Genomic DNA, 27,780 nt, shown 5'->3' on the forward strand with positions numbered 1-27,780 from the left:
TAAAAAAAAGATATTAAAGCAAAGAAATAATGTCCCTTTGCCCAACTGGCTGGAGGGTGACAGATCATCGCATTTTGTCTTTGCCCGTTTATCTTCATCAGGTTTTGTGTGTACCAGTGATCCATAAATCTGTGACATCTTTACGCATGTTTCTGGATTAGTTTCTGTGTCTTTGCAACTCGTCTCAATTTTCTAGTGCATTTTTTTTTTATTCAACTGTAACGTCTGTGCCATCTGGCCATATTTAGTTTTTGGCACAACATATTGAGTTTTCCTATGGTGAGATTGTGCTGTGGAGTCTGGTAATCTACATGGATATTGCTGACCTGATTGCTTATATCAAAGCACATTGAGCTTGCTGCCAGTAGAGAAGTGCTGTTACTTTGATTATTATTTTTGTTTCTTAAAATTAATGGAAATTAAATATTTAAATGCTGTAGAAAACAGCCAGACTTCAGAATTAGCTTTCAGCTCTTTTTCATCTCTGATTTATTACGTAATATTTCAAAGCAGAAGTACAAAATATTTTCAGAAATAAATGTTAACAAGACGTAAAGAAAAGAGTATAGAACTTAAAAAGAAAATGTTGCCATCTTTTTTGCATAGAAACCACAATAATTATTAGATATTTTATGATGATGGGTCTCAGAACACAATATGCACTTGGATCACAGCTTATAAAATGTGAGGATTAGAGAATACAGATTACACACTTAATTAGTCATGCCCCTTTATTCGCAGACTCTGTATTCATGGCTTACCAAGGCCTTGAAAAACAATAGAAATATTAAGAATAATAGTGGTTAAAAAGTTTTTAAATGAGTACTATAACATGGTGAGATTCATCAGCCCCAAAATGCCTAGTACTTAAATGATCTTCCTTTCCCTGTACCTTCACTTCCCCACAGAACTTGCCTACATTTTGCTTCTGGCAATCTTGCTGTTTGCATTAGTAACACTATTATCCATGTTTTCATGCAACAGCTTTACGATCTGAAACATTACCTCCCCCCAAAAAAAGTAGCATTGCAGAAATATACATTCTGAAAAGGATCGTAAGATATAAAAGCTCAATAATGGGGTGTACTTAGTCACAAATGCTCAAAATTCAAGATCAAAGAATGCACAGCAGTGAATGGAAAAAATTAACTTTGCTGATCTGTACTCTAGGATACAAAGCTGGAAATATGTTAGCTTCAGTTTAACATAATATTAAGGTTTAGTATTTTTTATTACCTATATAAAATACAAAATAAAATTAATGTGTTTAGAATTTGATCTAAAGCCTCTTGTTGCTGCTAATGCCTAAAATTTCAATTAGAAATGGTTTTAGGAAAAAGCTCTTAAATAATAGGTAATGCACATGATTTTTAATTGCTATGTAACAAGTAATGTAAGTTTCTATATTGTTGATCTACAACGTTTTAAAAGGACACCCTATAAGACAATAAAAGTATGCCAGTTTGTATTTTTTAATGACTAGTTCTGAAAGCTTCGTTAAACAAGCAGCAAGATATTTTAAAGGAAAACAAGCATTTCAAACTTCTTTCTATTGTCCATTTCATGACAAGATATGCAATGATGCTGAAGAATATTTTACATTAAAGTATTCTAATATTTGCTTGTCTTAGCACCAGTAAAATAATCATAGATTTAAAACAGTTTAAATAAACTGCTTCAAATAAATGTATTGCTTGTGTAATATGTAACCAAAAGAAGAGAAAAGTTGTAATGTAAGAACTTGATATCTTTAGTCAGAAACTGTCAATGCTCTTGACAAAACATCACCTAAAATGTGATGTTGACTTAGATGTTAATGTCTATTCGTGCCACTTGCGTCGGAAGACCTTTTTTTCAATTGCGGGTCAGGATCGTTTAATGATTTTCATAAATTTTTGTTTCAATCTCTATTTTCATATTGTAGTGCATGTAAAATGTGTGGATTTGTATATGTGCCATTGATGTTTGAATATTTTAAAGTTCATGGCTGCCTGTATGAAAAACAAAAAACATCTTTCCAGTTTTGTTAGCCTTTGTTTTCTTCTATTGAGGATGTGGCGTCAAAGAACAGAATGGGTAACTAGTTTTTTGAAACCCCAGTCCAATATGTAATAACAAAGATTTTAAAAGATTTAAGTAATATAGTAATTAAAGATCTTTTAACTTAAGATCTACAAAATCTATGTTAAAAAATCAGGTGATATTTACAGCAGTATGCAAATTTTACAAATTCACATGAGCACAGTATCAGCAGTTTACATTAATGCTTAAGCAACATGTCTTTGTTCTCAAGATGAACTTGTTTTCAACAGTATTTTGCATTTCATGCTTCTTTCAAGGTGGCAATATATAGATAACACATTTTAACACTTATTTGTGTCTTATTGCTTGAATTCACTGTGACAAAATTAGACAGCTGTCATACAACATTATGCCCTTATAGCTGTCTGTATATAATAAACCTAATGACGCGCAGGAAAGAAAGGCTTCGTGCTGTTTGTGGTTGAATCTTGTAAAAGGTTCAGGTAAACATTTGTTCTCTCTTATACACACACATATGTTTTTGATTTCAAAGAAAAATCAGGAATACCTCAATTACAGATCATGAAAAACAAAAAATTATCACAATAATCACCTCCTGAAAAGAAGTATTTAAAAGTGTGCATCTTTGCATTTGTAAACTATTCAAGCAAAATGGTGGGTTTCTTAAAATCTATGGACTTAGTATAGTTTGCTATGCTAGAGGAAAAGTCGCCTTTCAGTGACTAGGATGTAAGATATTCAAACCGATGTATGATTTAAACACCCCAATTTTTGTGAAGGATCTCAATATCCACACAAACGTGAAATGATGAATATTTAACAAGTGCATTCAGCCCAAATTTGTTAAATAAAGGTAATAATTATGTGTTGTGATTGAAACAATGAGTTGCAAAAGATTTCAGTTATGTGTATCTCTGACAGTGTACAACAGGGCTGGGGAACATTTTCTGTCAAGCGCTGTTTGGATATTTATAGTACCATTTGTGGACCATACAAAATTATCAATAATTAACCTACTATATTTGCTAAAGCTGTAGTTTAGCCACAGCATGCTACCACTTTTACAACATGTACACTCCCAGCCCACCTGCTGTCTTAGTCTCTGCAACACAGGGGCGAATGGGCTGATGAGAAGCATGTGTGTCCCACCATGAACTTGCATGTGTTCTGTTTATCTTATAATGAATGTTCCTGGTTTGTCCCTCAAAATTTACATTATTTTATTTCGCTTAATATAAATTTGTGTTGCTATAAAAAAAAGCTCCTACATGATTTTGTGGACTGGACGTTGGAGGTTTCCCACCCCTGATGTACACTCAATTTTTTTCAGGTATGCATAGAACTGTTAAAATGTTAAATCATTGTGTCATTGATGAACATTAATAGTATATAAATAGGCTAAGTATATATTGGTAAATGTATGCAATAAGCATCTAATCTTTTACAAGATGACAAGCATTTAATAATAATGAAAATGAAAAAAAAATTAGCAGTTTTTAACATTGATCCTTATGTAATTTGTTATTTTTGTATTTTATTCAGCAAAGATGTCTGTAGTCATATACATGCGCATGAACTGAAATTCATCTGCATACAAATACACAACGCAACCAGAAATGCTGTTTTGTTTCCCTCCTTAGTCTCTCCAATGCGCCGTTAGTGCATGTCAAAAGTAGATGATGACTGATTACTTTTACCAAGACAAGCCCCACAGCCCTTATATAAAGTTTTGCTGGTGGCAAGGATGTACTCAATAACAGGTCTGGTTTTCAAATATCAGCAAAGGCTTATATTCATAAAGTACATTTTCTAGTCTGTTACCCTACCCGATCTGAGTGGATTGATTAACTAAAACCCAGCATTCATGAACTTGAGCTAGGTCTAGCCAAATCATTTTACAAGCTGGTATTTTATTGGATATATAATAACTTCTGATAACCTTCTCCCACCTTGGGTAAACATAACAAAGATTGTGAATGCATTATAGTTCAACAGAAGCCAACAATGTATTTTTCTATGCCTAACAAAGTGGACATAATATGGCACATAACTGTTTGATAAATACCATTTCAATGCTGCCCTTCGGTTTTCTCCAGCAATCATGTTTTCCATAATGAAAATAAAATGTATATTTTTATCCTTGTATTCCTTGCTTGTGGAAAATCGTCAGAATTCTGTACTTTTATTGACATTTTTTTGTTTTGTTTCTCATTTTAGTTGTAGATTTTCTGCTTCTGACTCAAAAACACATGCAGTGGCACAATTTTTCAGTTGCTGCTGTGCCTGTTGCTTAGGTAACTTCATTTTTCAGTGCCTTATGAGTCAGGAGTTAGTTTTCCAGTCAGGTAACTTAACCAGCTGGTTTCTTATCCATATTAATGCAATTTTACCAATGGATTAAATAATTGCCATTGTCCATGAATATGAACCCAGACCATTGTGCAGTTTTTACCTTTAGCTACTAAATTTAAAAAGCCCCACAGAGCACTGCTGAACACATTTGGTTTGATTAGGTAAATTTGTTACCAACAAATGATCAAGTTTTAGGTGACAGAACACAAATTGCAGCTGTACTGATGAGAGCAGAGAGGGGCTGCACTTTATGAGAATGTGTTTTGGCAATAAATTAATGTTTTCCCATGTACTATAAAAAAAAACAACCATAAGTTTGTTAAGTCTTCAGTGTGGTTAAGCTGATAAACATCCAAACCTAACATCTGTAAACTCAGTGTGTGGAGATACACCTTGTCCAGACACCATGAGTAATCCTTTATGGACCCTGCACATCCAAAGAAACATTTGTGCAGAAAATTATTAAGTATAAAATTTAGCAAATATTACATTTTTTAAACTAAATCTTTAAATCTATTATTAGATTCTTTTCATCAGCTAGTTCTAGCAGTAAACCTGTTTTGTGCAGAGACAATAGCACAGTTAAGTCATTTGCAAAGAAGTGATTTCACTACCAGGTATATTCTATTGGACTTGTAGCAAAGATGAGGAATTTCTTGTTTCAGTACTATTTTTCATTCATTCTTGATAACTTATCGAACATTTTTGCTGCTACAGATGATTGATTATAGGTTCAGTAAAGAATTTATAATCATGTTTTATGATGAAATTATAACAGAAGCATGATTCATGCTGTGTCTAAGACATTAACTTAAGTCCACTCACTTGAAATCCATTTCTAAATCCTTACAGATTTCATTATCAATGGTCCAGACAGATCTAGACTTCATTTCTTCTCTGGCTTTCATTTTTTCCTCCTTCTTTCTTGCTATCTTCTGTCTTCTTTTATCTCTGCCTCCGCAAATGTTTGCCGATACTGAGTTCCCACATACTGGAATTTAGAAGGCTCATCCTACAAAAGTTAGTACAAGTGCATGAAACATAGGGCAGAAATTTTTGTTTTTGTATTTGTTTTTCAGGCATGCCAGTTTGGGGCTTTTTTTGTTATTGTAAGTGGTTACATTCGAGAGCAACACATTACTTTCAGCAATTCATTTCCTAACCATGCCACTTTTTTCTGAATTTGTAGATTTTCCAGGAACTAAAGCACTACTGCATGGCACTTTTTCCCCCACAACAGAAGAGAAACAATAAATCACAGCGTGTAGCATCAAATGTGAAACATCTCTGACAGAATTATTAGCACAAATTAAAGCACAAAAAAATAATCTTTTATGGACACATGTCTTCTTATTAGTAGCCTCAATCTTCTGGAGTTCTGTGTATACTAACTGGTGTAAACTCAGATGAATTTCAGCACATCATTTCTCATGAACTTTATAACAAAAATTAGTAATGAAATGAAAATGATGGACTGTGAATTTTCCTAAAAGATTACAGGGAAACAAGAATGAATAAGAATGCCATTGCAGAATCACATGCAGCATGCTGTAATTGAGGACTATAAACAGGGAAAGGGAAGGTCATACAGAGTTTATGGGATATACTTTTGTGAATGGCCGTCAAATGTGTTTATGTGTAAACAAAGAAGCAACTGGCAAGAGTTTTTAATGAACTTCTCCAAAACTATTTATCAACTTTTAGTTTCTTTCATAGAATTCCATACCTTCTCATAAATCTCACTGCACTTCTGGAATAAAGCAAGTATCAAGAAATAAAATGTGTGAAAAGGATTTATAAAATTTGCTGTTTACGCTCCTGTGTATCAAACAGTTCATGCTGTGTATATGTTGACATCAAACAGCAATCTACAGTACATGCAAGAGTGTAGGTATTGTATTTTAGCATGAATGCCATTATCTTCATTTCATGGCTACTTTAATGCTCGGTATTATAACATCTACAGATGACCCATTTGGTACACATGCACTGAAGTCATTTTTATGCACGATGGTGCCATTCATTTCTATATCACCTTACCCCTTCTCGAGCAGCAGGAATGGAGTTTTCTGTCTCATTGCCATCTCTTTGGCCAGATGCATACCTTGATCCAAGCTCCATTATGTCATCAGCATCATCATCATTGTCGTCATCATCATCACTAACGTCCAAAGCCTGCACACTTATGGTTTTAGTAGTCATCTGTCGCTCAGGGCTTGACATGTTACTATCCAGATCATTGATGACTTCTACAGACCTAAATCCCTTTTTCAGTTTCTCTGCCTGAGACATCTGGTACTGAATTTCGGAGAAGCTGTGGTCATTGTAGTTCCAACTGGAGGGTATCCGAGGTCGGAAGCGGACCTCCTTACAACGGATGACTTGGATGAAAGGGAGGTCAAACTGTCAACAGTAAAACTAAAATGACAGGCGCAAGTTAAGTCCCAAAGTCTGCATAGACTAGTTTCTTTAGAAAAAAGGCTTTCTAAATAAGCCACTCTTCCATTACAAAGTCTGATGTGAAGTAAGGTGCATCGATTCATTAAATATGACTCACATGCATTTTTTTTTAAAACACAATATAATGTGAACATGCACATGCAGAACATATAGACAACCCAAGTTCCTTGCTAGTAAAGAAGAGGATACTTTCTGGCGCCTTCTCAGTGTTCAAACCTATATATCTATTCAAAATGAAAGACAAAAATTGTGTACAGTGTAAAAGACCAAGACTGCAAACAATTCAAATATTTTTTCTTTTTTACTTCTTTACCAACCTGATTTTTTGAGTTTCCATGCCTCCTAAGAAATCGGATGAAGTCCTTGCGATCACACTTCTTTACGAGAACTAAGTCAATGTTGCCATCAGACAGATGAGTAAACTTACTAAGACCTTGTGGTGCAATGTCACAGTTCCCAGGTAAGGAAAATATACACACATTCATGAAGCTGCCTTTGACTGTACTCCACGGACTCTCTTGACTAAGTTCTGCAAATGCAGGTATGATTGTGCATATACTTTGTAGTTATATGCTGGTTCATTTATTAGCAAATTAGTGGGGTTTACTTGTGTGCCTTATTTTTCTTGGAGCTTACATAAGGAATACACTTTTTAAAATTTTTTTAAAGGGTCTAGTCATGGGTCAATGTTTTCCTAGTGCTTAAATAAAGCTCAGTTACAATTTTCCAAAGATCTGGGTAAATATTAATTCTTCTGTTCTCAGGCCAGCAAACATCATTATACAAAGAAAGAAGTCAAAATGCTGATGCAATACTTGTGAAAAAACATTCTCATATGGTTCCAGCTCTCTCACTGGCTGTGGCTTTCACGATGAAAACTTAACCATGTACATTCTTATCTTCCGAATTGTTCACCTCTTCCTTGGTGCATCGTGATGTTTGTAGGTGTGTATTTGAGGAACAGAAAGGGGGCATTCACCCAGATTTATGGAAATAGTTATACACTGACCTTTACTCAATCATTAGGAGAAAAATGTGTATCCCACTGGACCTTTAAGCATGCAAACATTCATGTATCCATGCTGTAACTGAGACAATCCCATTAGCTGTGCACTAAAAACAAATACCTAATCTCTCATACATGTCAGTCTGGAATCAGCATTGAAAAGAAAACAGCTAACAGGAACTGTGCAGATGAAATAGCTCACCAATCACAGATCCTATGCTGGATGTGGAGTCATCAAGATGTAGCTCCTGCACTACATCTTTGACAGGACTGGAAGATTCCCGCTCCTGTTTAATACCACTGCACAACTGACACCTAGAAAGAAGGTTAACCATGCACTGTCACTAGATCTTCATCATCTTCTGGGATAGGAATTTCTCTACATATAAATGCATGCTTACAGAAATATTCTTGCATAGGCACATGTATAATTTATGTGCATGGATGCTTTGTGTGTATATATGTGTGTGTACCCATGAGTACACGCAGAAGTGTGTTGGCATGGAGGTGTGTGATTGAGCATGTTTATATATATGATGTAGAATATTTGTTTAATCCGTTTATAGCAAAATTATTTTGAGACATAAGCAATAGCATGAAATGCTAAGTAAGACTTCAACATGAAAGCGCATAAAGCAAAACAAGATCACTGATTAAAACAATTTTATTGTTTCAAATCTCTTTCACCTCACCCATTCCACCGCTGACTTGGGTACATACTGTATTCATGCTCTTTCATTAAAACTTACCCTGTTCTACAAACCTGAGACATATTTTGACTTGTGACATTGGGTGAGGGGATGTATTCAATTTCGCAGTCATATGACCTGAAACAAATTTATTCTTAGATATTATTTATTCTAAGAATACTTTGTGAACAAATGAATGAAATCATTCACAAAGAGTTTAAAAAATACAACATTTCTGTTTGATGGGTCTTTTCTACTTCTTCATGAATTCTCATTACTTTATGATTTTTACAATCTAGGAGCCAGCTTTAAAGACCAACCTGAATGGTTAGCGTTTTTTTCATAGATATCAGTAGATATAGGTGATATAAACCTAACCTGTAAATTTCAGCTTCAAAAACCCATCAAAAACCTTTACACAATGTATGCCTGAACAGACATGGACCAAACCAGAAAATATGACAAAATAGAGCTGAATATAGAATAATGCAGTCATACTTTATATCAGATTCTACTTGCCTCAGCTTTGAAGATGTCAGTGCTTTTAGAAATGCAGCCTCGATCTTTCTTGAACCAAGTGCACTGTAGCGTGTCATGAATTTCAGGACATTTCCAGCAAACCCATATTGACAGTTGAAAGCCCACTGAGTAAATATTTCGGGTGTGTAGATGGAGCACACATCAACAGGAGTCCAGTGTCCTTTAAAATACACACACAGATGTATTTAATGGCAATCTTTAATTACCATGTGATGATGGTACTGATGCTGCTATATCATGCTTTTTTATGACCCAATCATATGAAAGTTTGATGGTGTACATTTTTGCATACATCTGGCAGCATAGGTGACAAGTACCATACGAAGGAAGTCTTAACAAAAGCACATATGCATGCATATCCACTCACATATGCACTCACACATGAACACACCCATATATATATGCGTATGCGCACACATATGCACACCTTTCTTACCAAATACTATATGCAGTGCTGCAGTAGCTGGATCTGCAGTGCCCATGACTGAGTGTGCAATGTGATTAGTTTTGCCTAAAACAAAAATCCACAACAAAGATAAAGTCCATCAGTATCATGGGACCATGACAAACTGTTGTCAACAATAACACTTACAAGTTTGTGGCTGTGAAGCAAAACCAGCGAGAAAGAGAGAGAGGGAGAGCAGGATTAGAGAGCAATCATGTGTACATCATTTCCAAAGCAGTTTGTAGCATGGTTTACACATTCTCATGTTATAAAAAAGACTAATCAATCTAATCAAAAGTGAAAAATGGAAAACAAGGGATATGCAGAATTTCTGTCATAAGAAACAAAAAGTACATACCTCAGAAACATGAAATCGATATCCTATAGAAATAAAACTGGTTTTGTGAACTCTATCAGGAAATTTTCATTTGACTCTCTTTACAAAATATTATGAGATCTTTTTTTTTTAAAAGTAGAATTATTTATGCGGTTTTTTTTTTTGTTGTTGTCTATACTCTTACCTACTGGAATGATGCCAAGTGGTTTAAGTGCCTTTACAGGCATGAACCCATGTTTCATTTCCACATCAGCTTCCTTCTGTGATTTGTTCAAAAGAGCATTCATTACAGCATTCACTGTGCCATCTCCTCCCATTGCAATTATGCTGTAATATAAAAATGCAAACTTTAACCCATTCATCTAACTTCACTCACAATTTTTGTTATAGGGACATGAGTTTTCAACATGCAAAAGGGTTTCTGTCCCCTTGCCTTGGTGCTTGGCTTGTTATGTATAGATACAAGGTCTGACTGAAAAGTAACAAGACTGGGTGTGATGTGAGCTCTGGATGAAAGAGGACTAAGTGGACTGTGTTATCATCTAACATATCATGGTCAATCAGCTTGTCTACAAAGAGATTCTGTGGCATTTGCTTGGCTCAGTGTACAAGAAGAGATGAGAGCTGTGGCAAGACAAATTGTGTTTGCTTCATCACAATAATGCACCTGCTCCCAGTGCCCTGAGCATCCAGCAGTTCCTGGCCAAGAAGAACACTGCATTAGTGAAAAACTTCCCTTTTCACCTGATCTTGCTCCATGTGACTTTTTACTTTTCCTCAAGGGGATCATCAAGGGGAACCATCTGAATACGTGGAGTCCATCCAGAGGCCCATAACAGCGGAGCTGAGGGTCATTCCATAAGAATCCTTCCAGTAGTACACACAAGCATGGCAGATGCGATGCACAAGGATGGACAAGTGCATTAAATTTGAGGGGAATAGCTTTAAAAGGGAAACCATATAGTGTGCTGTTTGAAATTGAAATAAATTGTTTGTGACACCAGTCCTGTTGCTTTTCAGACAGACCTCATATACAAGAAACCTTTCTTCTCATTTTGCTGGAATAGATATTTTCCTCTAAATTATGCTTCTTATCTACCTGGGAATAACTTACCAGTCAAAATCATCCAAGTTAATATGCATCATGTCCTGCATCACCTGCTCACTGCTCACAATCTCTGTAAACAATAGGTTAAAGGCAGAAAAATCTATATTCTCTCAAAAGCAGATATGCATGTCCCCCTGCACAATCCACATAGTCTTCATTTTTCTACCTATCATTCACCACACATATATGGACATATGCAAGCAAACATGTGCACACACACACACACACTCATACACATGTATGTGCACACCCAAACACTCATACACATTGTGCTTTAAATTTATCGATACACTCATTCCTCCAATGGTTTTTCACAGAGAGAATTGTAAAAATTTATTGATTAAATTTATAAAAATGGAGGACATTATATCCAAGCACAGAGAATATAAGTTGCCTTTTATGCTACTTACCGCTAAGGTCCACAGCTATGCAAGCTGTTTTGAAGATAGGAAGAATTTTACTCTTGTATATGCTCTTTCCATGGTTGTCGCCAGCATGTCTTTGGAGAAATAGTTTTACATTCTTTGGTCGATTTGGAATTGCTGAGGAAATAGTTAAGATTATATGTGAGCATGAGATATATAGCTGATTTGAATATCACTTGTTATGAATCAAAATTTTGAGATCAATATAAATTATGTAACCACTGACATTTCTGAAAATTATTATAAATGGAAAGTTATGTACAATAAAGTGTACATGTATTAAAAAATCAATGATAAAAAATAAAAAATATATTATATTAAGTATTTTTATGTTAAAAGTTATATTAAGTATTCCTAATCTCTGTTACATGATTTCTTTCTGTTCAAGAGCAATAAATCAAATTAAAAGTTTGATTTCAGGAGTATTAAAGTTTGAAATTTCATAGCTTCTGCATATTATTTGCTATTGTAATGACAGTAATTAGTCAGTATATGCCATTGTAATGACAGCTTTTGGTTAAATATTTGTTAATGTTGTTGCAATTTTGTTATAGATTTCCCATAAACCCGTTAATGAAGTTCAATATTCACATTTTAAGTTTTGAAAAAATTGCTCAAAACAATCTTTTTCTTAGAGAAACAAGTCTAAAAATCTCTTGCTACTGATGAGATATACTTACAATATATATAATCTCCTAATTGTTGTGTCCATTTTGTACATATCTCTACACTTGGGTGTTCAAAGTAAACTTCTTTCACTTGCATAACATTAGGGTCTTTATGTTCAAATGTGAAAAGGCCAATTCCTAACACATATCCTTCATTCTCCTTCTGTCCTGCTTTTTGGCGACGTTTTATGCAAGCACCAAATACTTTTGACAGTTTGACATGATTTTGTAATTCTCTGGTGGAAGATGAAGACCGACGCCTTCTAAAAAATGATGTCAAGTTCCCAGATCTTTTGCGCATTCCTAAGAAGAAAGTAATCATTCTTTACATGATAAAATGCATTATATGATAACGAAGAGTGCCATCCCCTATAATAGCTCACAGCATTTTAAAAATAAACCAACATATACACTAAGATAATAAAATATGTTGTTGTTGTTGTTGTTGTTGTTGTTGTTGTTGTTGTTGTTGTTGTTGTTGTTGTTGTAGTCCTATGCTCCTCTAGAAATAACAAGGAATAAACTAAACTAACTAAACTATTATTATTGGTTGTTACAAGGAACAAGAGTGTTGAAAAGACTTCAGGAGTAATACAAAGTTGTTAATGCATGTTCAGATGAAAAAATAAAATGTGATGCCATTAACTTGTTCCAAAACGTGTGTCTAAATTATTTTGTGAGAAAAGCATAACTAGATTCAGTACTAGAAATGACACTATTAGAGTATTGAGAAGTTCAATATGAAAGAATGATTTTTATTCCTTATAGGTAGAACGAAAGTGTGCAGATCCTCAAAAAGAATCAATCAAAAAAGAGACATACTGCCAGGACAGTACCTTAAATTTCAGTCTGTACAATGTCCCTCAGTCCCTGCTTCGCGGTGGAAATAGAGATTTTCCAACATTGATAACTTTTATATAAGTTTATATATTGTATAGTTTTGTGTATTTCATCATCTTTCATTTTCTAAATCCATCTTTGACTGAATAGTCTACATCAGTAGAGACACACGCTCAGACACATACACAGAATAAATAAGCTTACTGTCTTTGTTCATGTAGTCCCATCGGACTTCCCCGACAACGAATGAGGCTGTTACATCAAGCCCATGTCCATTCATATGGAACATATCGGACAGCTCCCCATTCTGGCTTGTTATTTCGACAGAATCGTTTAAAAGACTTGCTGCTGGAGTGCTTTTCGGTCTAGAAGACGTCCGCCCATCAGACTTTTTCCTGCGCTCCGCTGAACGTGCAGACGGCGGCTTATCTTTGGGTAATGGAATGCCATTTTCGTCAAAGGTGTGTAAGCTGTCATCCATAGTGCTTCACCGCACACTGCCCACTGCTTCTGCGTTTTAGTTGAGGATTCAAATTGTTTACAAGAAAGCAGCACCAGAGTAGATCAGAAACTACTTCCGTTTCACCGTCCTGGAACCGTCGAACTGTTCGAATTTCATAGGATAAAAAAAATCTGCTTCTGACCACAGGATGGCGTCAGTTGCTTAGCAACGTGTAAACATTAAGGCGAGCGTTAGGCGCGTATACTGCATTCTGTCGGGATCTCCACGCACAGACCGAATTGTGACCTGTATTGTGATTTACCTAGCTATTGTTCGATATAAAGAGTTCATAAAACTGTTCATTTTTGTGTCATAACTTTCTAAACTTAAAAATCGAGCATGTCCATATGGCGCCACGTTACGATCCCCATCTCATTCCAAATAAAAGTCTTTGAAGAGTCACGATAAGGCACAGTCATACTGTATTCAGGGCTCACATTGGTGCATTGCACAGTCACACTTTAAATTTTCATTCTTTGTAGAGGTCTACATTAATTGATTTATATAGAGGGTGGTCAGACCACCAGGTTTATGCTACAGAAATCATATTTTAATCTCAACTGATTTGTACATACACAGCCAGCAACTATAAAGGCTAAATCACGGCAAGGTATAGCCAGCCCTGTAAACAGATGCCACACGCAGAAAAAGAACAGCGTGCTCAAGACGAATGCTGAACCCAGGACGGTCAACCCTCACGAGATGTGTATTTGGTGACAGAAGCTATAAAATATACCACTGCGCCAACGAGCCGCCCCAACATACACAGAAGCAATACATATTGCAGATGTCGCAAATGTAAAGAAACACAACTAAAAGGCTTTTAACCATCTCTTTGGATGTAGCCTTTTATATCTACCAATGTCACGTCAGGCCGGGTTAAAAACATATTGATCTAGCTCGATCGATCTTTCGTGCATAGTTTAATATTGAAGGGGATCGATCCTGTAGACTGTTAATTGCTGTTTGTCCTACCTGACAGCTGATGATTCATGTGCACCTTAAGAAAATGTGCAAAACAACAAAGGAAACGACGGCACTGGAAAAAAAAGAACAGTAGTCAGATTTAAAATACTTCAGCAGGGTGTACGCATTTAATACTTAGAGAAATGGGGGTTAAATGACATGCCAAAAACTATAAATTATATATATAGTAGCCAGCAATGTGATAAAACTACCATTAAATCTGCTGAAGTTCACCTTAAAACCGACAGCAGCAAATCTTAGTGCGTATTTTAAATTGTAATTTAATGCAAAGGGTCCCAGGGTGGTCGTCTAGCTCCCTGGCTGTTATAGTTCTAAGACTCTAGGTGATCTGCACTGTACGTGCTTGGAGTTGAGAGTCCTAACTCGACAAAGTGAGCTAAACTGCAAACTACGCAGGAAACTATAGAAGATCGTCACAGGTGTTTCTAGGAACCTGGCACCGTTAGGATCATGTACCCGGGCCTCTCTTACAACCTAGCTAAGGGCGGTACAGCTGAACTATGAGATATAACAACCGTCGGAGAAACATATGTTGTACTATAACCTGCGCTATTTAGACTAATTTATTTATTCTGGGTTTATCAGGAGGTGTCGAAAGGGTGGCTATCTGATGTCCAGCTGCCTTCGGGGCTCTGAGTTTACTCCTGTACTCTTTTCTTTCTCTTTCTCACGACTATATAAGAAGCTGAGCATGTAGATATAGTAAGTATATATATAATGCTTTATGCATAATCTATATATATATATCTCTTATGCACACTGACCTGTGTTACACAAGATAGATCCAGAGACATGTAAATTTATGCTTCACCAAAAGGTGTATATTTACAAGAGTTAAATTAATTAGGGCATCAGCTAGATTACAATATGAATGCATTTAATATACGCGTCCATGGTAACATGGAGGGAGCTAGACGTCTTAGATGCCATAATAGTCGTCTCTTGCAGCCTGGTACATGACCAGCTCACCGTTGCTCAAGACAGGCCTGAGTGCTCCGTGTGCTCCCCCTCTCCTCCCAACGACCAAGGTAAGGCCTTTTATCACCACTGCAGTGACAGGCCTGGGTTCGAATCTCGCCTCAGAACGCTCCCTGTGACACCTATTCACAGGACTGCCCGTCGGGGGTTTTGATTGGGTAATCCGGTCCCCCCATCCGAACCCGTCCCTCTGTGAAATCATCTCTAGCACTTTCAGCCAAATCAACAACACGACCAGCACCAGTCGAATGACATGATAGGACGAATAAGTGAACAATATAACCGGGCAGGCAGTAAGCTTTACTTTTGGAGCCAGCTTCCATCAACATCATTATGATGATGTCTGTAGTGTAGTAATTTTGTAGTCTGATGTGTAGTAATTTTGTAATAAAATTACCTTTGATTGTGAGGTAAAATGCTGTATAAATGTACATTATTATTATAGCTTTTAATTACAGGTGGCCATTCAAGAGGAGATCAATCACGGAAAAGAACTCTCCAGCTTGGGAGTCTCGTGTTGTAAACTTCCGCTTCTCAGAAAACCTTGGTTTATCTGCTAGTTAAAAATATATGCATTTCATTTCTTTTGTAGTGCTAGGTGTTGTCTATTGTGTGGATTAATAAAATAGTATTATAGTTGATTGTAGAAAGTCGACAGACAACAGTGAAAATAAGAGTACTAAAATGTACCACAAAGGCGGCGACGGCAAACCTAAAGGGTTTGGCTTCGGTGGATTTGCTTTGAAACAAACTGGCGGCTCGTCATCACAGTCTCAACCCTTGACACCTGCTTCAGGATTTGCAGCTATGGCTATGGGGATGGGAAGTACGTCAAACAGATATGCTCCTCCTGGTCGCACTTTGGGATATCACACAAGTCTGGGGAAGCGCCGTGTTAGGAGCGAAGAAGAGTATGCAAAAACATTTTGCAAGTATTTCTAATGAGTAATGTTAGACAGAGTAGCCTGTTGTACAAAATAGTTTCTGAAAAGTTAACACGAAAAAGAAGTTAAATTTCATCACTTTGTAGTTTTCAGTACTTATAAGCATTTATACTGGAAACGTTCTAAGCTTTAGCTGTACGGCCGCAGAGTGGGATATTTTAGGTTTCAAATCAGTTACAGCATTAAAGACATATCTTGTAATATTTTCCATTAATATTTGTGTAAATAGATTTTGTAAAGATCTGATGCTGTAATTTCAGAATTTAATATATTTGAGTGAAAATAGCTTAAATGTATTTGTTTATATGGTTAAGCAAAAGATCTTGTTGGTAATGGGTGTATCAATTAGGATCATACATTTGAAGCCATAATCTTATTACGAAAGGAAATTTCCAGAAAATGTCAAAATTGCTAACAATTGCAAGTATTTTCATTGCAGTTTGTTATTACCAAACTGAATTAAAAGTATGTGCATAGTAATCATAGTATGATTATGCAAACAGTAATAATCTCATGCATTATTTTCTTCACTTTTGCAGATACTTTTCATTTGGTTTAGTAATAATAAAATGCAATGAAATTATCAACAATTATCATCTTCACTTCAACTTTACTCTATGAATAATATTCTTGATATTTGTAATGTGAGCATTATTCTGTTTCTCAGTATTGCTTTGGGTATTTGAAAGTACTTCTTTTATGACAATGCTTATTGACAGATATTTTGAAGACGATGAAGAAGAAAGTGAAGCATCGGGGAACATGGCCTATCAGCCAGCTCCTGGCAGTCCAAATGCTAAGAAAAAGGATAAAGAGGAAAGTGATGACTCTGAAGATGCACTGGATGCTTACATGGCAGATCTTGAGGTTTGTTATGGTTGTTTTCTAAGTGATCTGAAATCAATTCAGAATGTAATTCTTGAAATCAGCTGATTTATGGTTTATACAGAGTGTTTTGTTATGACCAAAATATGCCAATAGATGTTATTTTGCTTTAACAAATACATTGTCTATCACCAGAAAGAAATTGAGGAAGAAAAGGAGGAAGAAGAAGATGGAAAGAAAAAGCAAGAAAAGTAAGATCTGAGAAAATACAGCATTAATTTCTAGTCCTAAAAGGATAAATACAAATTTTATTAGCAAATATCGTCAAAGGAAAACTTTCCAGAGCACATTCAGTTGCAGGTCATCAGTATATTTGGATGATTAGATCGTGCGAGATTTTGAAAATTTGAAGTTGGTACTCCCAAGAAATGAACAAGCGAAAGATTACATGGGTTTAAAAGTCAGTATTTATAAATATTGTAACTGAGGTTTCATAGCTGTGTGTTTAAGTGTGATCAACTTTAAAGCAGAAAATTTTTTATTTGGGTTGGTGACTGGAAAACTTCTATCCACACAGCAGTGACTAACTTTCAGGGAAAGTAAAAGACAAGAGGAGAGGGTTAGACTCCACTTTGTGAGTCATTTCCAAAACACAGTGAGCTACTAATAACAGTTCAAAGCCCTTGCAGACCAAGTTATTAGATGCATTTACCTTTGAAGATAATTATTCTATTGTGATAGCAGTGAATTAGATGCTGAAGTAGATGTTACAAAAATATTCTGAAAAGAAGTAGTGATCTAGTACTTGTGATGAAAGAATATCTTTGAAATCAATGGTGTAGAGGTGTACGGGATGACATTGATAAAGAAGATGAAATGGAAGAATATCTTCGCTACATGGAGGAGAATCCTATGGCTGGGGTGATACAGGATGAAGAGGATGATATGCAGTATGACAGTGATGGCAATCCAATTCCTAGTGAGAAAAGCAAGGTAAACTAAAGTCTACCATAAATAAACCATCGCACGATTGAATTGTTTTGTCAGGACCACCATTGTTGTTTTGTTCTATTCACTTTGTATGTCATTAAACTGGTTAAACTGATATGATAAACTAATTTATTTGTGGGGTGGCGCTGAGAATTAGACTGTCTTTGACCATTTTATAGACTGCTGTCTTGCGAGTTACCTTTGTACCAAAGAAGAAAAAAAAACCCAACCCAGTAATTCACAAGATATGAAAATAACGCCTCAAGCTGTAGCTTTTTTAAAAAAAATTCCTTGCAGGTGTTTGTGTCACCTTTTTTTTTTTTTTTTTTTTTTTTGGGCAGATTATAGATCCACTACCACCCTTAGATCACTCTGAGATTGAATATGAGCCATTTGAACGGAACTTCTATGAAGAACATGAAGAGATCAAGAATCTGACACGTGATAAAGTGGATGACCTGAGAAGAGCTCTTGGTATAAAGGTTAGTCTGTTTAGTGACTCTCAAGAATATTGAAATGCTCCAGCAAGATTTCTAAAAATACGTATTATTTCATATGGATGTGCTGCATTGGTGCACTAGACAGGACTACCATTTATAATTAAATCAGGATTTAGGGTTTAACATAAGGGATAGTAATTTAAACATTGTGTTTTTCATCTGATGCTTTTACTTCTAAAAAAATTTTGCCATTTGCCTGTTAGATTAAACTTTAAACTTACCTGGCAGTGTACTTTCACAGTAATGCTGGAGACGTCTGACAACTATGTTCATCGCAACATTGTTTATGCTTGAGAGCAAGGTAATGCTTGGCTTATAACTATATGCAGGTGTCTGGACTGGATCCCCCTAAACCAGTTAGCAGCTTTGCCCACTTTGGTTTTGATGAGAAATTGCTTGGAGCTATCCGCAAGTCAGAGTACAGCAAACCCACCCCAATCCAAGGGCAGGTAATGTCATCTGGTGTCATACAGCTCTGTTTTTTTTTTTTTTGTTTTTTTTAACCATTACCGTCCTACCAGAGTTAAACCTTAATTTCAGCATCATTTTTTGGATGTTAGCAGTCTAGACTTCATTTCCCTTCAAGACAGTTATACTTTCGGTTTGATTTATTTTAAGCATTTATGTCAATCTGTTATACAGGGAATTCCTATTGCTATGTCTGGTCGTGACATCATTGGCATTGCGAAAACAGGTAGCGGGAAGACTGCAGCCTTTGTGTGGCCAATGCTTATTCACATCATGGATCAGGTTTGGCATTATTATAAATTATAAATAAAATTACAGGTCATAAAGTTACATCTCCAGGAATGACAGGGAAGTAAATGTTTGAGGGTTTATAAATCTGCATGCATTTTAGGTTGGTTGTAAGATTTTAAAGACTGGACTAAAGTAGAGAGCTGGCGTAGGCTTTCAAGCCATCTCTTATGTGAAGTATAAGCTGTATAATTATGTAACATATATTGAACAATAACACAGTTTTGCATATTTTTGACTTTGAATGAATATTAATAAAAAAAATAGTTACTCAGGAATTGTCTCTTGGAAGGATATTGTGATGTGATGTTTGATCCAGGTCTTTGTCATCTGTTGGATAGAACACTTAGAAGGCTTTTTGTAGAAAGTTGAATGTGGAGTTCTTTCATCGCATTCTCTTAAAGAGACTGGCAGACACTTGAAACTTCCTCTTAACTTAGTGTTGCGTTATTATACAATGGCAAACCCTCTCTATTTCTGTTTTTAATAAGCTTTATTTGCCTGATCTTGTGTCTACACAGAAAGAACTCCAGCCAGGTGATGGGCCTATTGGGTTGATCCTTGCACCCACAAGAGAATTGTCACAACAGGTAAGCATTCCTTTGTTCAAACATGGTTACCCGTGGAGAAATTATCTTATCTGAATTTGCTTCAAGTTTTTTGTTTGTCAGTTAGATATTTAGGGAGCTAAGTAAATTGGATCCAAAAAATTGTTGTCCCAAACGTAGCTCTGTCACCACAAATCTTGCCAAAAATAGTTTAGATGTCAAAAACACATAGGGGTTAATGTAGAGGAATAACAAATGATAATAAAAAATAAGTGTTGCATATCCTCCATCACTTGCCATACTTGAAACCTGTCCCTTGTAGTCATCACTCAATGCCATTTATTACACATTTCATTTAATGTCTGAAGTGGAATCTGAATTTGATGGAGTAATAATATATTTTGGTTCATCTTGAAATAAAGTTTAAAACGCTTCTGCGCCAAGAACTGATACATCTGCTCTCTGATGGCATTTTTGTAAGAAGGTGACTAGGTCTAGAAAACTACTGGCCAAAAGCAATCGACTGCATAATACCAAGAAAGTTAACTGCAGAAAATTGATTCCTAGAGCAATTTCCGCAGCTATATGTGCTTATCAGTGTCAGAATAGTAACATTTTGATGCCCATGCAGATTTATCAAGAGGCCAAAAAATTTGGCAAAGTGTTCAACATCAAAGTGGTGTGTGCATATGGTGGTGGCAGCATGTGGGAACAGACCAAGGCATGTCAAGAGGGCGCTGAAATCATTGTGGCGACGCCAGTGAGTATATCACATGAGTGTAATAAAGTGTACCAAGATTCTCGTTTGGGACAGAACAAGCTGTTTATGTTTATATTTGCTGTTGGGGAAGGCATTTTTAACTGTGTGAACAAAGAAGGCAAGTTTTAATGACGTGTTTAAGTGGGGGTACCCTCTCATTTAAAGATGATAGAAAAGCCAAGCAGTCTTCTTGCATACGATTATTAAAACTGAAATACCTGTCATCATGCAGACATATAGGATCAACCTAAACACTTTCTGGAGATTTATTTTACTGAGAAATAGGGCTGCTTTGAAGAAGGTGCAATGAATTTTTCGATTAACTCCATGATTTTATTTTGGAACAGGGTCGGCTCATAGATCTGGTGAAAAAGAAGGCTACAAATCTTAGGCGTGTTACATACCTTGTCTTTGATGAAGCTGACAGAATGTTTGATCTTGGTTTTGGTAAGATAATGTTTGTGGGGGAGAGAGGGGGGGCTGAGAAATGTGATGAGAGTGAAAGTGTGATGTCCCTAACCCTTACCAGCTTGAGGGGACTAGCTCTCTGGATGTCTTTGAATTTTGAGAATTTTCTGAGTTAATTTTGATTTTGGAGTTCATCATTTAACCTGTTGTGATCCTAATGAATGTGCTGGACTGTTTCATGATTGTGACATTTTATTTCACTTCTATGGCTTCAACTGATAGTCCTTTTTTTTTTGACGATTTTTTTTTGCTATTTTTATCTCAGTCCAGTTTTTTGTTTGTGCACATCGACAGTGAGAAGAATCTTATGCAATGTGACAAAAGTTCTTGATGACTAGAGCAACAAAAACTGTCTACAGACAACTTTGCTCATCTGTTTTTTTTCTGACTACAGGATTTCTTTACCATAATTTATGCATTTATTTTGATTTCATAGACTCATTGGATAATGGAGTACTGTGTTCAGTTAACAGATAGCAAATCAGATAGCACCTTACTTTTATCCTGTTCCACGCTTTATCCCCTTTTCTTTCCTGTTGTTTTGATTGGTTTCTTTAATTTCTTCATATCATTATTATTTGTAAAGGGCAATAAGCTTGCAAATAATGTGGGATATGGTCCGCGGTACCTCTCCAAACTCACTCCCATCTATATGCTTGCATGATTTCTTTGCTCATTTTCTGACACCAAGCTTGTTTGAGTTCCACTAGGACTTAGACATATAGGCATCTTTCTCCTGCCAAGCCCCATTAACTTGGAACAGGTTTGGATGATGTGGATTTACAACTAATTTATTTATATGTTTATCATCATACCTAGATGTTGTATTTGATTTTTTTTTAATCCAGAACCACAGGTGCGATCCTATTGCCAACCATGTTCGCCCAGACAGACAAAGTAGGTTGATTTTTGTATTATTAGAGTGAGCAGAGTTAAAAACCACTTTATACTTTGTTACTGCTCCTAGTTCTGTCTTAATTTCTTAATTTTACCAGCAATCATGACTGAAGCACATTTTGTGTGTGTATCCTTCAGCCTTGTTGTTCAGCGCCACCTTTAGAAAGAAGGTGGAGAAATTGGCACGTGATATTCTGGCAGACCCAATACGTGTTGTTCAGGGAGAAGTTGGAGAGGTAGTTTACTTTTGGATTTGATATAAACTTTTTTTTTTAGTTTTCTGATAGTTTTGTACATGCCTTTTCACTTTTTTGTTTATTGCATTTTCTTTTCTTTTGAATGCAGATCTTGAGTAGATCTTAAATCTCAGCTATTTAATATTCTATTTTCATTGAGGAAATGAACACTAGGCTTCATGCTTAATTATAACATTTCTCTGTAAGCTGACATCCTTCACCTAATGTTTCATTTGTCTTTAAAGTCATTGCTTTAGGAACTTGTGAAAGAGGAAGATCATTTCAGTAATACTCAAGACAACTTTGCACTAGCCTAAAGAAAGAAGTGCCCTGCTGTCTACACCACTTTTAAATAATCCTAAATGATTTAGCAATAAATCTTAAAGAGATTTCTGCTTTGATTTCAGGCCAATGAAGATGTGAGCCAATCTGTTGAGGTCCTTCCATCCTCTGGTCCAGCCAAGTGGACTTGGCTTGTCCGCAGATTAGTGGAGTTCACATCATGTAATTCTTTTTGGACATTACCAGATGATATGACCATAGGAGATAATAAGCTAAAATTTTTTTAAACCATCGAAAGTTTGTTCCCTATCAGTATGCTAGCATGTGCCTGGTGTACAGGATGCTTTACTGGTCAGGTGAACTACAGGTGAGGGCGAAACCAGTACAGCAGTTGCTTTCCATGGTTACAGGTCACTGGGATGTTATGTGCTTCAGTAAACATTGCCATCTAACCATGTGCTGTGCCAATTGTCTGTGTACTCCATTCCATTTTTAAAAATATTTTAATCAGCTGCTTTGTGCTGTCCTTCAGAAGACAACTGCTGTTTTCTCCAAGATGAATGTTTCAGCTGTGGAAGGATCTATTTGATAATTTTCCACTGGATGCAGTTGCATCGTGTTCGTCACATCAGTCACGTAACTCCAGTGCTTTTAAGTAATGTGGTGGTTTAAACATTTGCTGTTCACCACTGCAGTGAGAAGTTTTGGGTTCAGATCTCGTCTTGGGATACTCTCTGTGACAACTTGTTCATATGACTGGGCGTTGGGAGTTTTCTCTGGTTACTCCAGTTTCCTCCCCATCCCTCTCTCCCCAGTGAAATCACAATGTTAGTCAAATTACACATTTTCCAGCCTATGCTACCTTTGGTGCTTTTCTGGGACTGCGTGGCGATAAAAGAGAATATGACCTCTTGCCTGGCTGTGCAGCCATTTTCAAAGCTGTCAGCTGTGCATCTGTCCTTTATGGGGATGTTTAACTTTTGGTCCTAACGAGCTTCGTTAATTCAATTCTTGCTGGTCATGACATAGTTTTCTGTGTCTACCTTTTCACAGGTCCTTGCGCTCCACTCCTTTGCCACAGCGGCCACGGTGGCGCAAGCGGTTAGCGCCTGTCACCAATACAGTGAAGGTTGGCTGCCCAGAGTTCATTTCTCGTCTCGGGCATGCTGTTCTTTCTCTGCACGTGGCATCTGTTTACAGGGCTGGCTGCTTGCTGTAATATAGCCTCAGTTGCTGACACGGCGTAAAACACCAAACCCCCCCCCCCCACTCCTTTGCCACCTCCTTTCCTGTAGATTCATCTATCCTCTAGAGAAGACGAGCTTTTGTAGAGAGACCTTTTCTGGTGACAATGCCTGTGATATGACTTCAACATGAGCCAGTTTTTTGCGAGAGTTCAAGAGTGTTTTAAGCCCATGCTTCCCTTAAGAATTGGTGTCAGGCACGCAGGTATGCTCCAAGTGCAATGTCCTCATCACAGAACATTCGTCCTTCCTGGCTACGCTGTAAGACAGATCAGTGCAGTGTGTGATCCAGCCAGGAGACTTCATCAGCATAGGTCTTTCCACATTGTCACATTTACAACTGTCTGAAGGCTGTAGCCCACCTGAATAAGACAGCACATCGTACACCAGTCACATGCTACCTTCCTATCAGGGAATCAACATTCGATGGTTAGCAATTGTAGCCTATTTTCTCCTATGGTTGTTGCATCTGCTAAGTCTCAAAGACAGAAAAAGAGTAAAAATTTTATGGGGTTTTTTTTTCATTTCCACTTGATAGAAGTTTACCTAGACTCAATCGTAATGTTCTATTTCCATACATGTATAATGCCCAGTACTTTCATCCTGAGCAAGACTTCATGTTGGATGACTTTCATATGGTATTGATCAGGTGAAAATACTCCTGTTTACCTTTTTTCTAGGATAATGAAGATGAAACCACATGTTTCTATGTAATGAATGGTGCCACTTTTTCAGCTGGAAGTGTGCTTATCTTTGTGACAAGGAAAGCAAATGCTGAGGAGTTAGCCACACAGTTGCGAGCCAGGGACTTCCCATGTGAGGAAATGGAATTAAGAAAGCGTTGAATGCAAATGTTGTTTATATTACATGCTGTTATTATCTAAGAGATCAAAGCTTAAGAAGCATAAATACAAGCTGTTTAAGTGCATCTTCTGTCCATCCATGATTCATTTTTTTCTCTTTCCCTTTTACCTTTCTTGACTGTTTTATTTTTGTCTTATCAATGAATCTGTTTTATAGTCAGCAACAAAAAAAATAGTTATTTGCTAATTGAATCTGTGGATAAATGTAGAAGTTTGAATAAGCAACGTATTGTGTCATTTTAAATAGAAAGCTTGTGTTTAATGCCACAAGTGTTTGCCACTCTTGCTATTCATTGTATCAAATAACTTACGTTTCTGACCTGGTCTGTCTTCATTGTACATTGAATTTTATCATCAAAAATGGTTTATTATTGTGAATACTTATTTTGTTGTTGAGCAAAGTGGGTCTCTTGCATGGTGACATCAGCCAAATGGAGAGGAATGAAATTATTTCTTCATTCAAAAAAAAGGAGTTCCCCATTTTGGTTGCTACAGATGTTGCAGGTAGAATTTCTGAACCTAGCTGGCTTATTTTTGTTGATACATATTTACCACAGCCTAGCTGTGGACCTGAAAATCATTAATATTGTAAAAATACTGTAATTTTAAATTGAGCTGAATTTAGTGTGTGTAATTATCTGTATATTGCTAGTATAGCACGATTTAGAATTGCCCTTGTGGATTGAAAAAGTATGAAAAAAGAAGATAACCCTGTGGAAAAAATTGGCAGTTGTATTATAGCTGTTCCTCATGTAACATTGCAGCTCGAGGCTTGGACATCCCACACATACGCACAGTTATCAACTATGATGTCGCCAGGGACATCGACACACATACCCACAGAATTGGTCGAACTGGCAGAGCAGGTTAGGCCTTCAGTACATGATTGCATTGCCAAAGCAGATTGAGGCAAATTGTGTTGGTGCATATATGACATCAGTTCATATTTGAGCATGTCTGCATATTAGTATAATTTTGAAACAAACTCTTTCTTTGAGATATGACTTTACGATGTAGTCATGGCCATGTCAGTCACACAGGAATGCTTCAAGTGCATATAGTATTGTTTGTGAAGTAGTGTTTGCATAGAAATATGCTTAAACCAATGACTGGGCAAGTAAAATAATGTCTTTGACAAGGAAAAAATATTAGAAAGTTACCATCAAAATTTCTTAGATGTGTCATTTGATAGATTTGTTTTTTCCCCCACACCCCAAACATTTTTTAGGAGAAAAGGGTTATGCATATACACTCATCACCGACAAGGACAAGGAGTTTGCTCCACTTTTGGTTCGAAACTTAGAGGGTGCAAACCAGTATGCACCTCCTGCTCTTTTAGACCTCGCCATGCAGGTATGTTTAAACAGCATACATCTGCGTACATTTCTAGACATTTGTGCTCATTCATCTCTGTGTGGGATATGGGAAGGTGTGCATGTGTTTTAAGATACGGGAAGATGTGTGTTTTACGAGAAGTGGGTGCAGGGCGAGATTGTCAGGTAGACTTTGTAGAAGTGGTTATCAGGAGAAAGTATTTTCCTGACATATCATTTGTGAATATTTAGTATGTTTGCTAGATCAGAACCAATGTTGTCACGCAAATAATGAATTATACAATTATTTTTGTTAGTGTCCATGGTTCAAGAAGACAAGGTTCAGGAAAGGCCAAGGCAAGTCACTTGGAGGTCGTGAACTTGGAGTCAAAGCAAGACCTGGGCTGGGATCAGAAAGTGTAGGTCTTGTTGGTCTCTTCAGAGTTGGAAAAAAAGTTACTTGTTGACTGCTTTCTAACTCATTGAAAGGAATTTTAAGGTTTGCTTGATGCCTCAATGATTCTGATTGACAGGCTACCCGTTTGCAAGACTCCACCAGCTTCAGCAGCTTTCGACGTGGTGTTGGACTAGGGGGTCCCCAGAGTGATCGACTGTCAACTATGCGTAATGCCTTTGCTGTATGTAATAATAACACTAACATTTGTATTACATAGGTAACCATAGAATACTGTTGCTGTTTTTAAAGACAAGTTTAATTTTTTGTAGGACAGAAAATGAACCTCTAAAGATCACAGTAAAGCTAATTGGAGCTAAACAGCTCATTTTGATCATTACAATGCTGATGCATCAGTTTAACAGACCTAGCTGCAGCTGACTAAAGTGGCATAAGGGAACTTAAGGATGGTATTAAAGACTGCATCATTTTTGTGTGTTACTTCCCTTGGCTTAAATAAGGCATCGGAATAGTTTCTCTTTTTAAATTCTATTGTGGCGGAGTGAACAAAATGTCTCCACGTGGGGCAATGTTCCACATTTTCTGATAGTTTGATGTGGCAAAGTCAACAAAATTCTGTATCTTATGATTTCACGCAGGCATGACTTCACAAATACCCAAAGCTGTTTTTCAAAAATGTATACCAATTTGTGGATTAAATGGTGGATTTTTTTGTAATGGCCTAAATGTGGTGATCAAGTATATATTTTGCCGGAAAGGAAGTATTGACTGCTATTAATTAATTATAAGTTAGTTATATGAATGATAAAGTTGATGGGTAAAATCAAACAGCTGCTTCACATGTTTAAACTTTTTTTTTGTCCTTAGGCTCAGTTCAAGTCCTGTTTTGTGTCAGCACAGCAAGAGGAAAAGAAGCCTTTAACAGGCGTCATACTGCCCCCAGTTTCTCAGAAACCTGGTGAAATGATGGAACCTATCCATATGCGACCTAACAGCAGTCTTTCTGAATCTGCAGAGGCAAAAAAGAAACGAAAGAGTAGATGGGACTGAGAGAGAACAGCAGGCGAGTGAGCAAGAGAGAATGAGAGCGAGTGAGGATGTGGGGAGAGAGGGGAACCTGTGCATTACAAGACATTATTACATAGAAATCCCCACTCAAGACAATATTGGTGTTAAGTGCATTAGCAGTTGATGTTTTTTAATTTGATGTGCTGAATTAGTTTTGATCAGCTTTAAAGCTGCAGTTTTGACTTATTATGTCTGATGGCTTGAATCAGATGTTTACTGGTAATCTTATGAGCCATACCATCATAGCTAGAACATCAGCCTCCAAAAAAGTAAATAAAAATATAAAACATT

General features: G+C 36.6%; 2 protein-coding genes across 3 annotated transcripts; one reads left to right on the forward strand and one right to left on the reverse strand.

Annotated features, from left to right (window-relative positions):
• Positions 1 to 4: 4 nt before the first annotated feature.
• Positions 5 to 13,659, reverse strand: LOC112563768 (ceramide kinase-like). 2 transcript variants are annotated; one of them, XM_025238079.1, is made up of 14 exons: positions 13,118 to 13,659; positions 12,086 to 12,376; positions 11,391 to 11,522; positions 10,987 to 11,050; positions 10,057 to 10,199; positions 9,527 to 9,601; positions 9,070 to 9,250; positions 8,611 to 8,688; positions 8,064 to 8,176; positions 7,173 to 7,384; positions 6,436 to 6,798; positions 6,122 to 6,145; positions 5,221 to 5,407; positions 5 to 4,822 (listed from the first exon to the last, which is right to left on the reverse strand). In XM_025238079.1, the coding sequence occupies exons 1-13, from the start codon at positions 13,392 to 13,394 to the stop codon at positions 5,324 to 5,326; spliced, it is 2,037 nt and encodes a 678-aa protein (XP_025093864.1). In that variant the 5' UTR covers positions 13,395 to 13,659; the 3' UTR covers positions 5 to 4,822; positions 5,221 to 5,323. The 2 variants fall into 2 exon arrangements, with proteins under 2 accessions (XP_025093864.1, XP_025093865.1); XM_025238080.1 differs by lacking the exon at positions 6,122 to 6,145 and having other exon boundaries at positions 13,118 to 13,657.
• A 2,211-nt stretch (positions 13,660 to 15,870) lies between these two features.
• On the forward strand, positions 15,871 to 27,780 carry LOC112563561 (ATP-dependent RNA helicase DDX42-like). The gene is given in 21 exon segments (XM_025237616.1): positions 15,871 to 16,291; positions 17,044 to 17,191; positions 17,345 to 17,400; positions 17,992 to 18,142; positions 18,481 to 18,621; positions 18,969 to 19,088; positions 19,282 to 19,389; positions 19,917 to 19,985; positions 20,575 to 20,703; positions 21,051 to 21,150; positions 22,020 to 22,036; positions 22,038 to 22,068; positions 22,207 to 22,304; positions 22,712 to 22,808; positions 24,566 to 24,646; positions 25,096 to 25,197; positions 25,458 to 25,559; positions 25,922 to 26,046; positions 26,324 to 26,425; positions 26,540 to 26,644; positions 27,289 to 27,780. Coding segments are annotated over 21 exon segments (2,292 nt in total). The 5' UTR covers positions 15,871 to 16,064; the 3' UTR covers positions 27,472 to 27,780.

Source organism: Pomacea canaliculata, linkage group LG5 (genome assembly GCF_003073045.1).
Source record: "Pomacea canaliculata isolate SZHN2017 linkage group LG5, ASM307304v1, whole genome shotgun sequence".
NCBI classification, from domain to species: Eukaryota; Metazoa; Mollusca; class Gastropoda; order Architaenioglossa; family Ampullariidae; genus Pomacea; species Pomacea canaliculata.

Excerpts from the sequence above, each read along its gene's own strand:
- LOC112563768 (XM_025238079.1), bottom strand. The coding sequence starts at position 13,394 with ATGGATGACAGCTTACACACCTTTGACGAAAATGGCATTCCATTACCC. Across the intron at positions 11,523-12,085 it reads ATTAGGAGATTATATATATT|CAATTCCAAATCGACCAAAG; the intron begins GTAAGTATATCT and ends CTATTTCCTCAG. Across the intron at positions 9,602-10,056 it reads ACTTGGCATCATTCCAGTAG|GCAAAACTAATCACATTGCA; the intron begins GTAAGAGTATAG and ends TTTTTGTTTTAG.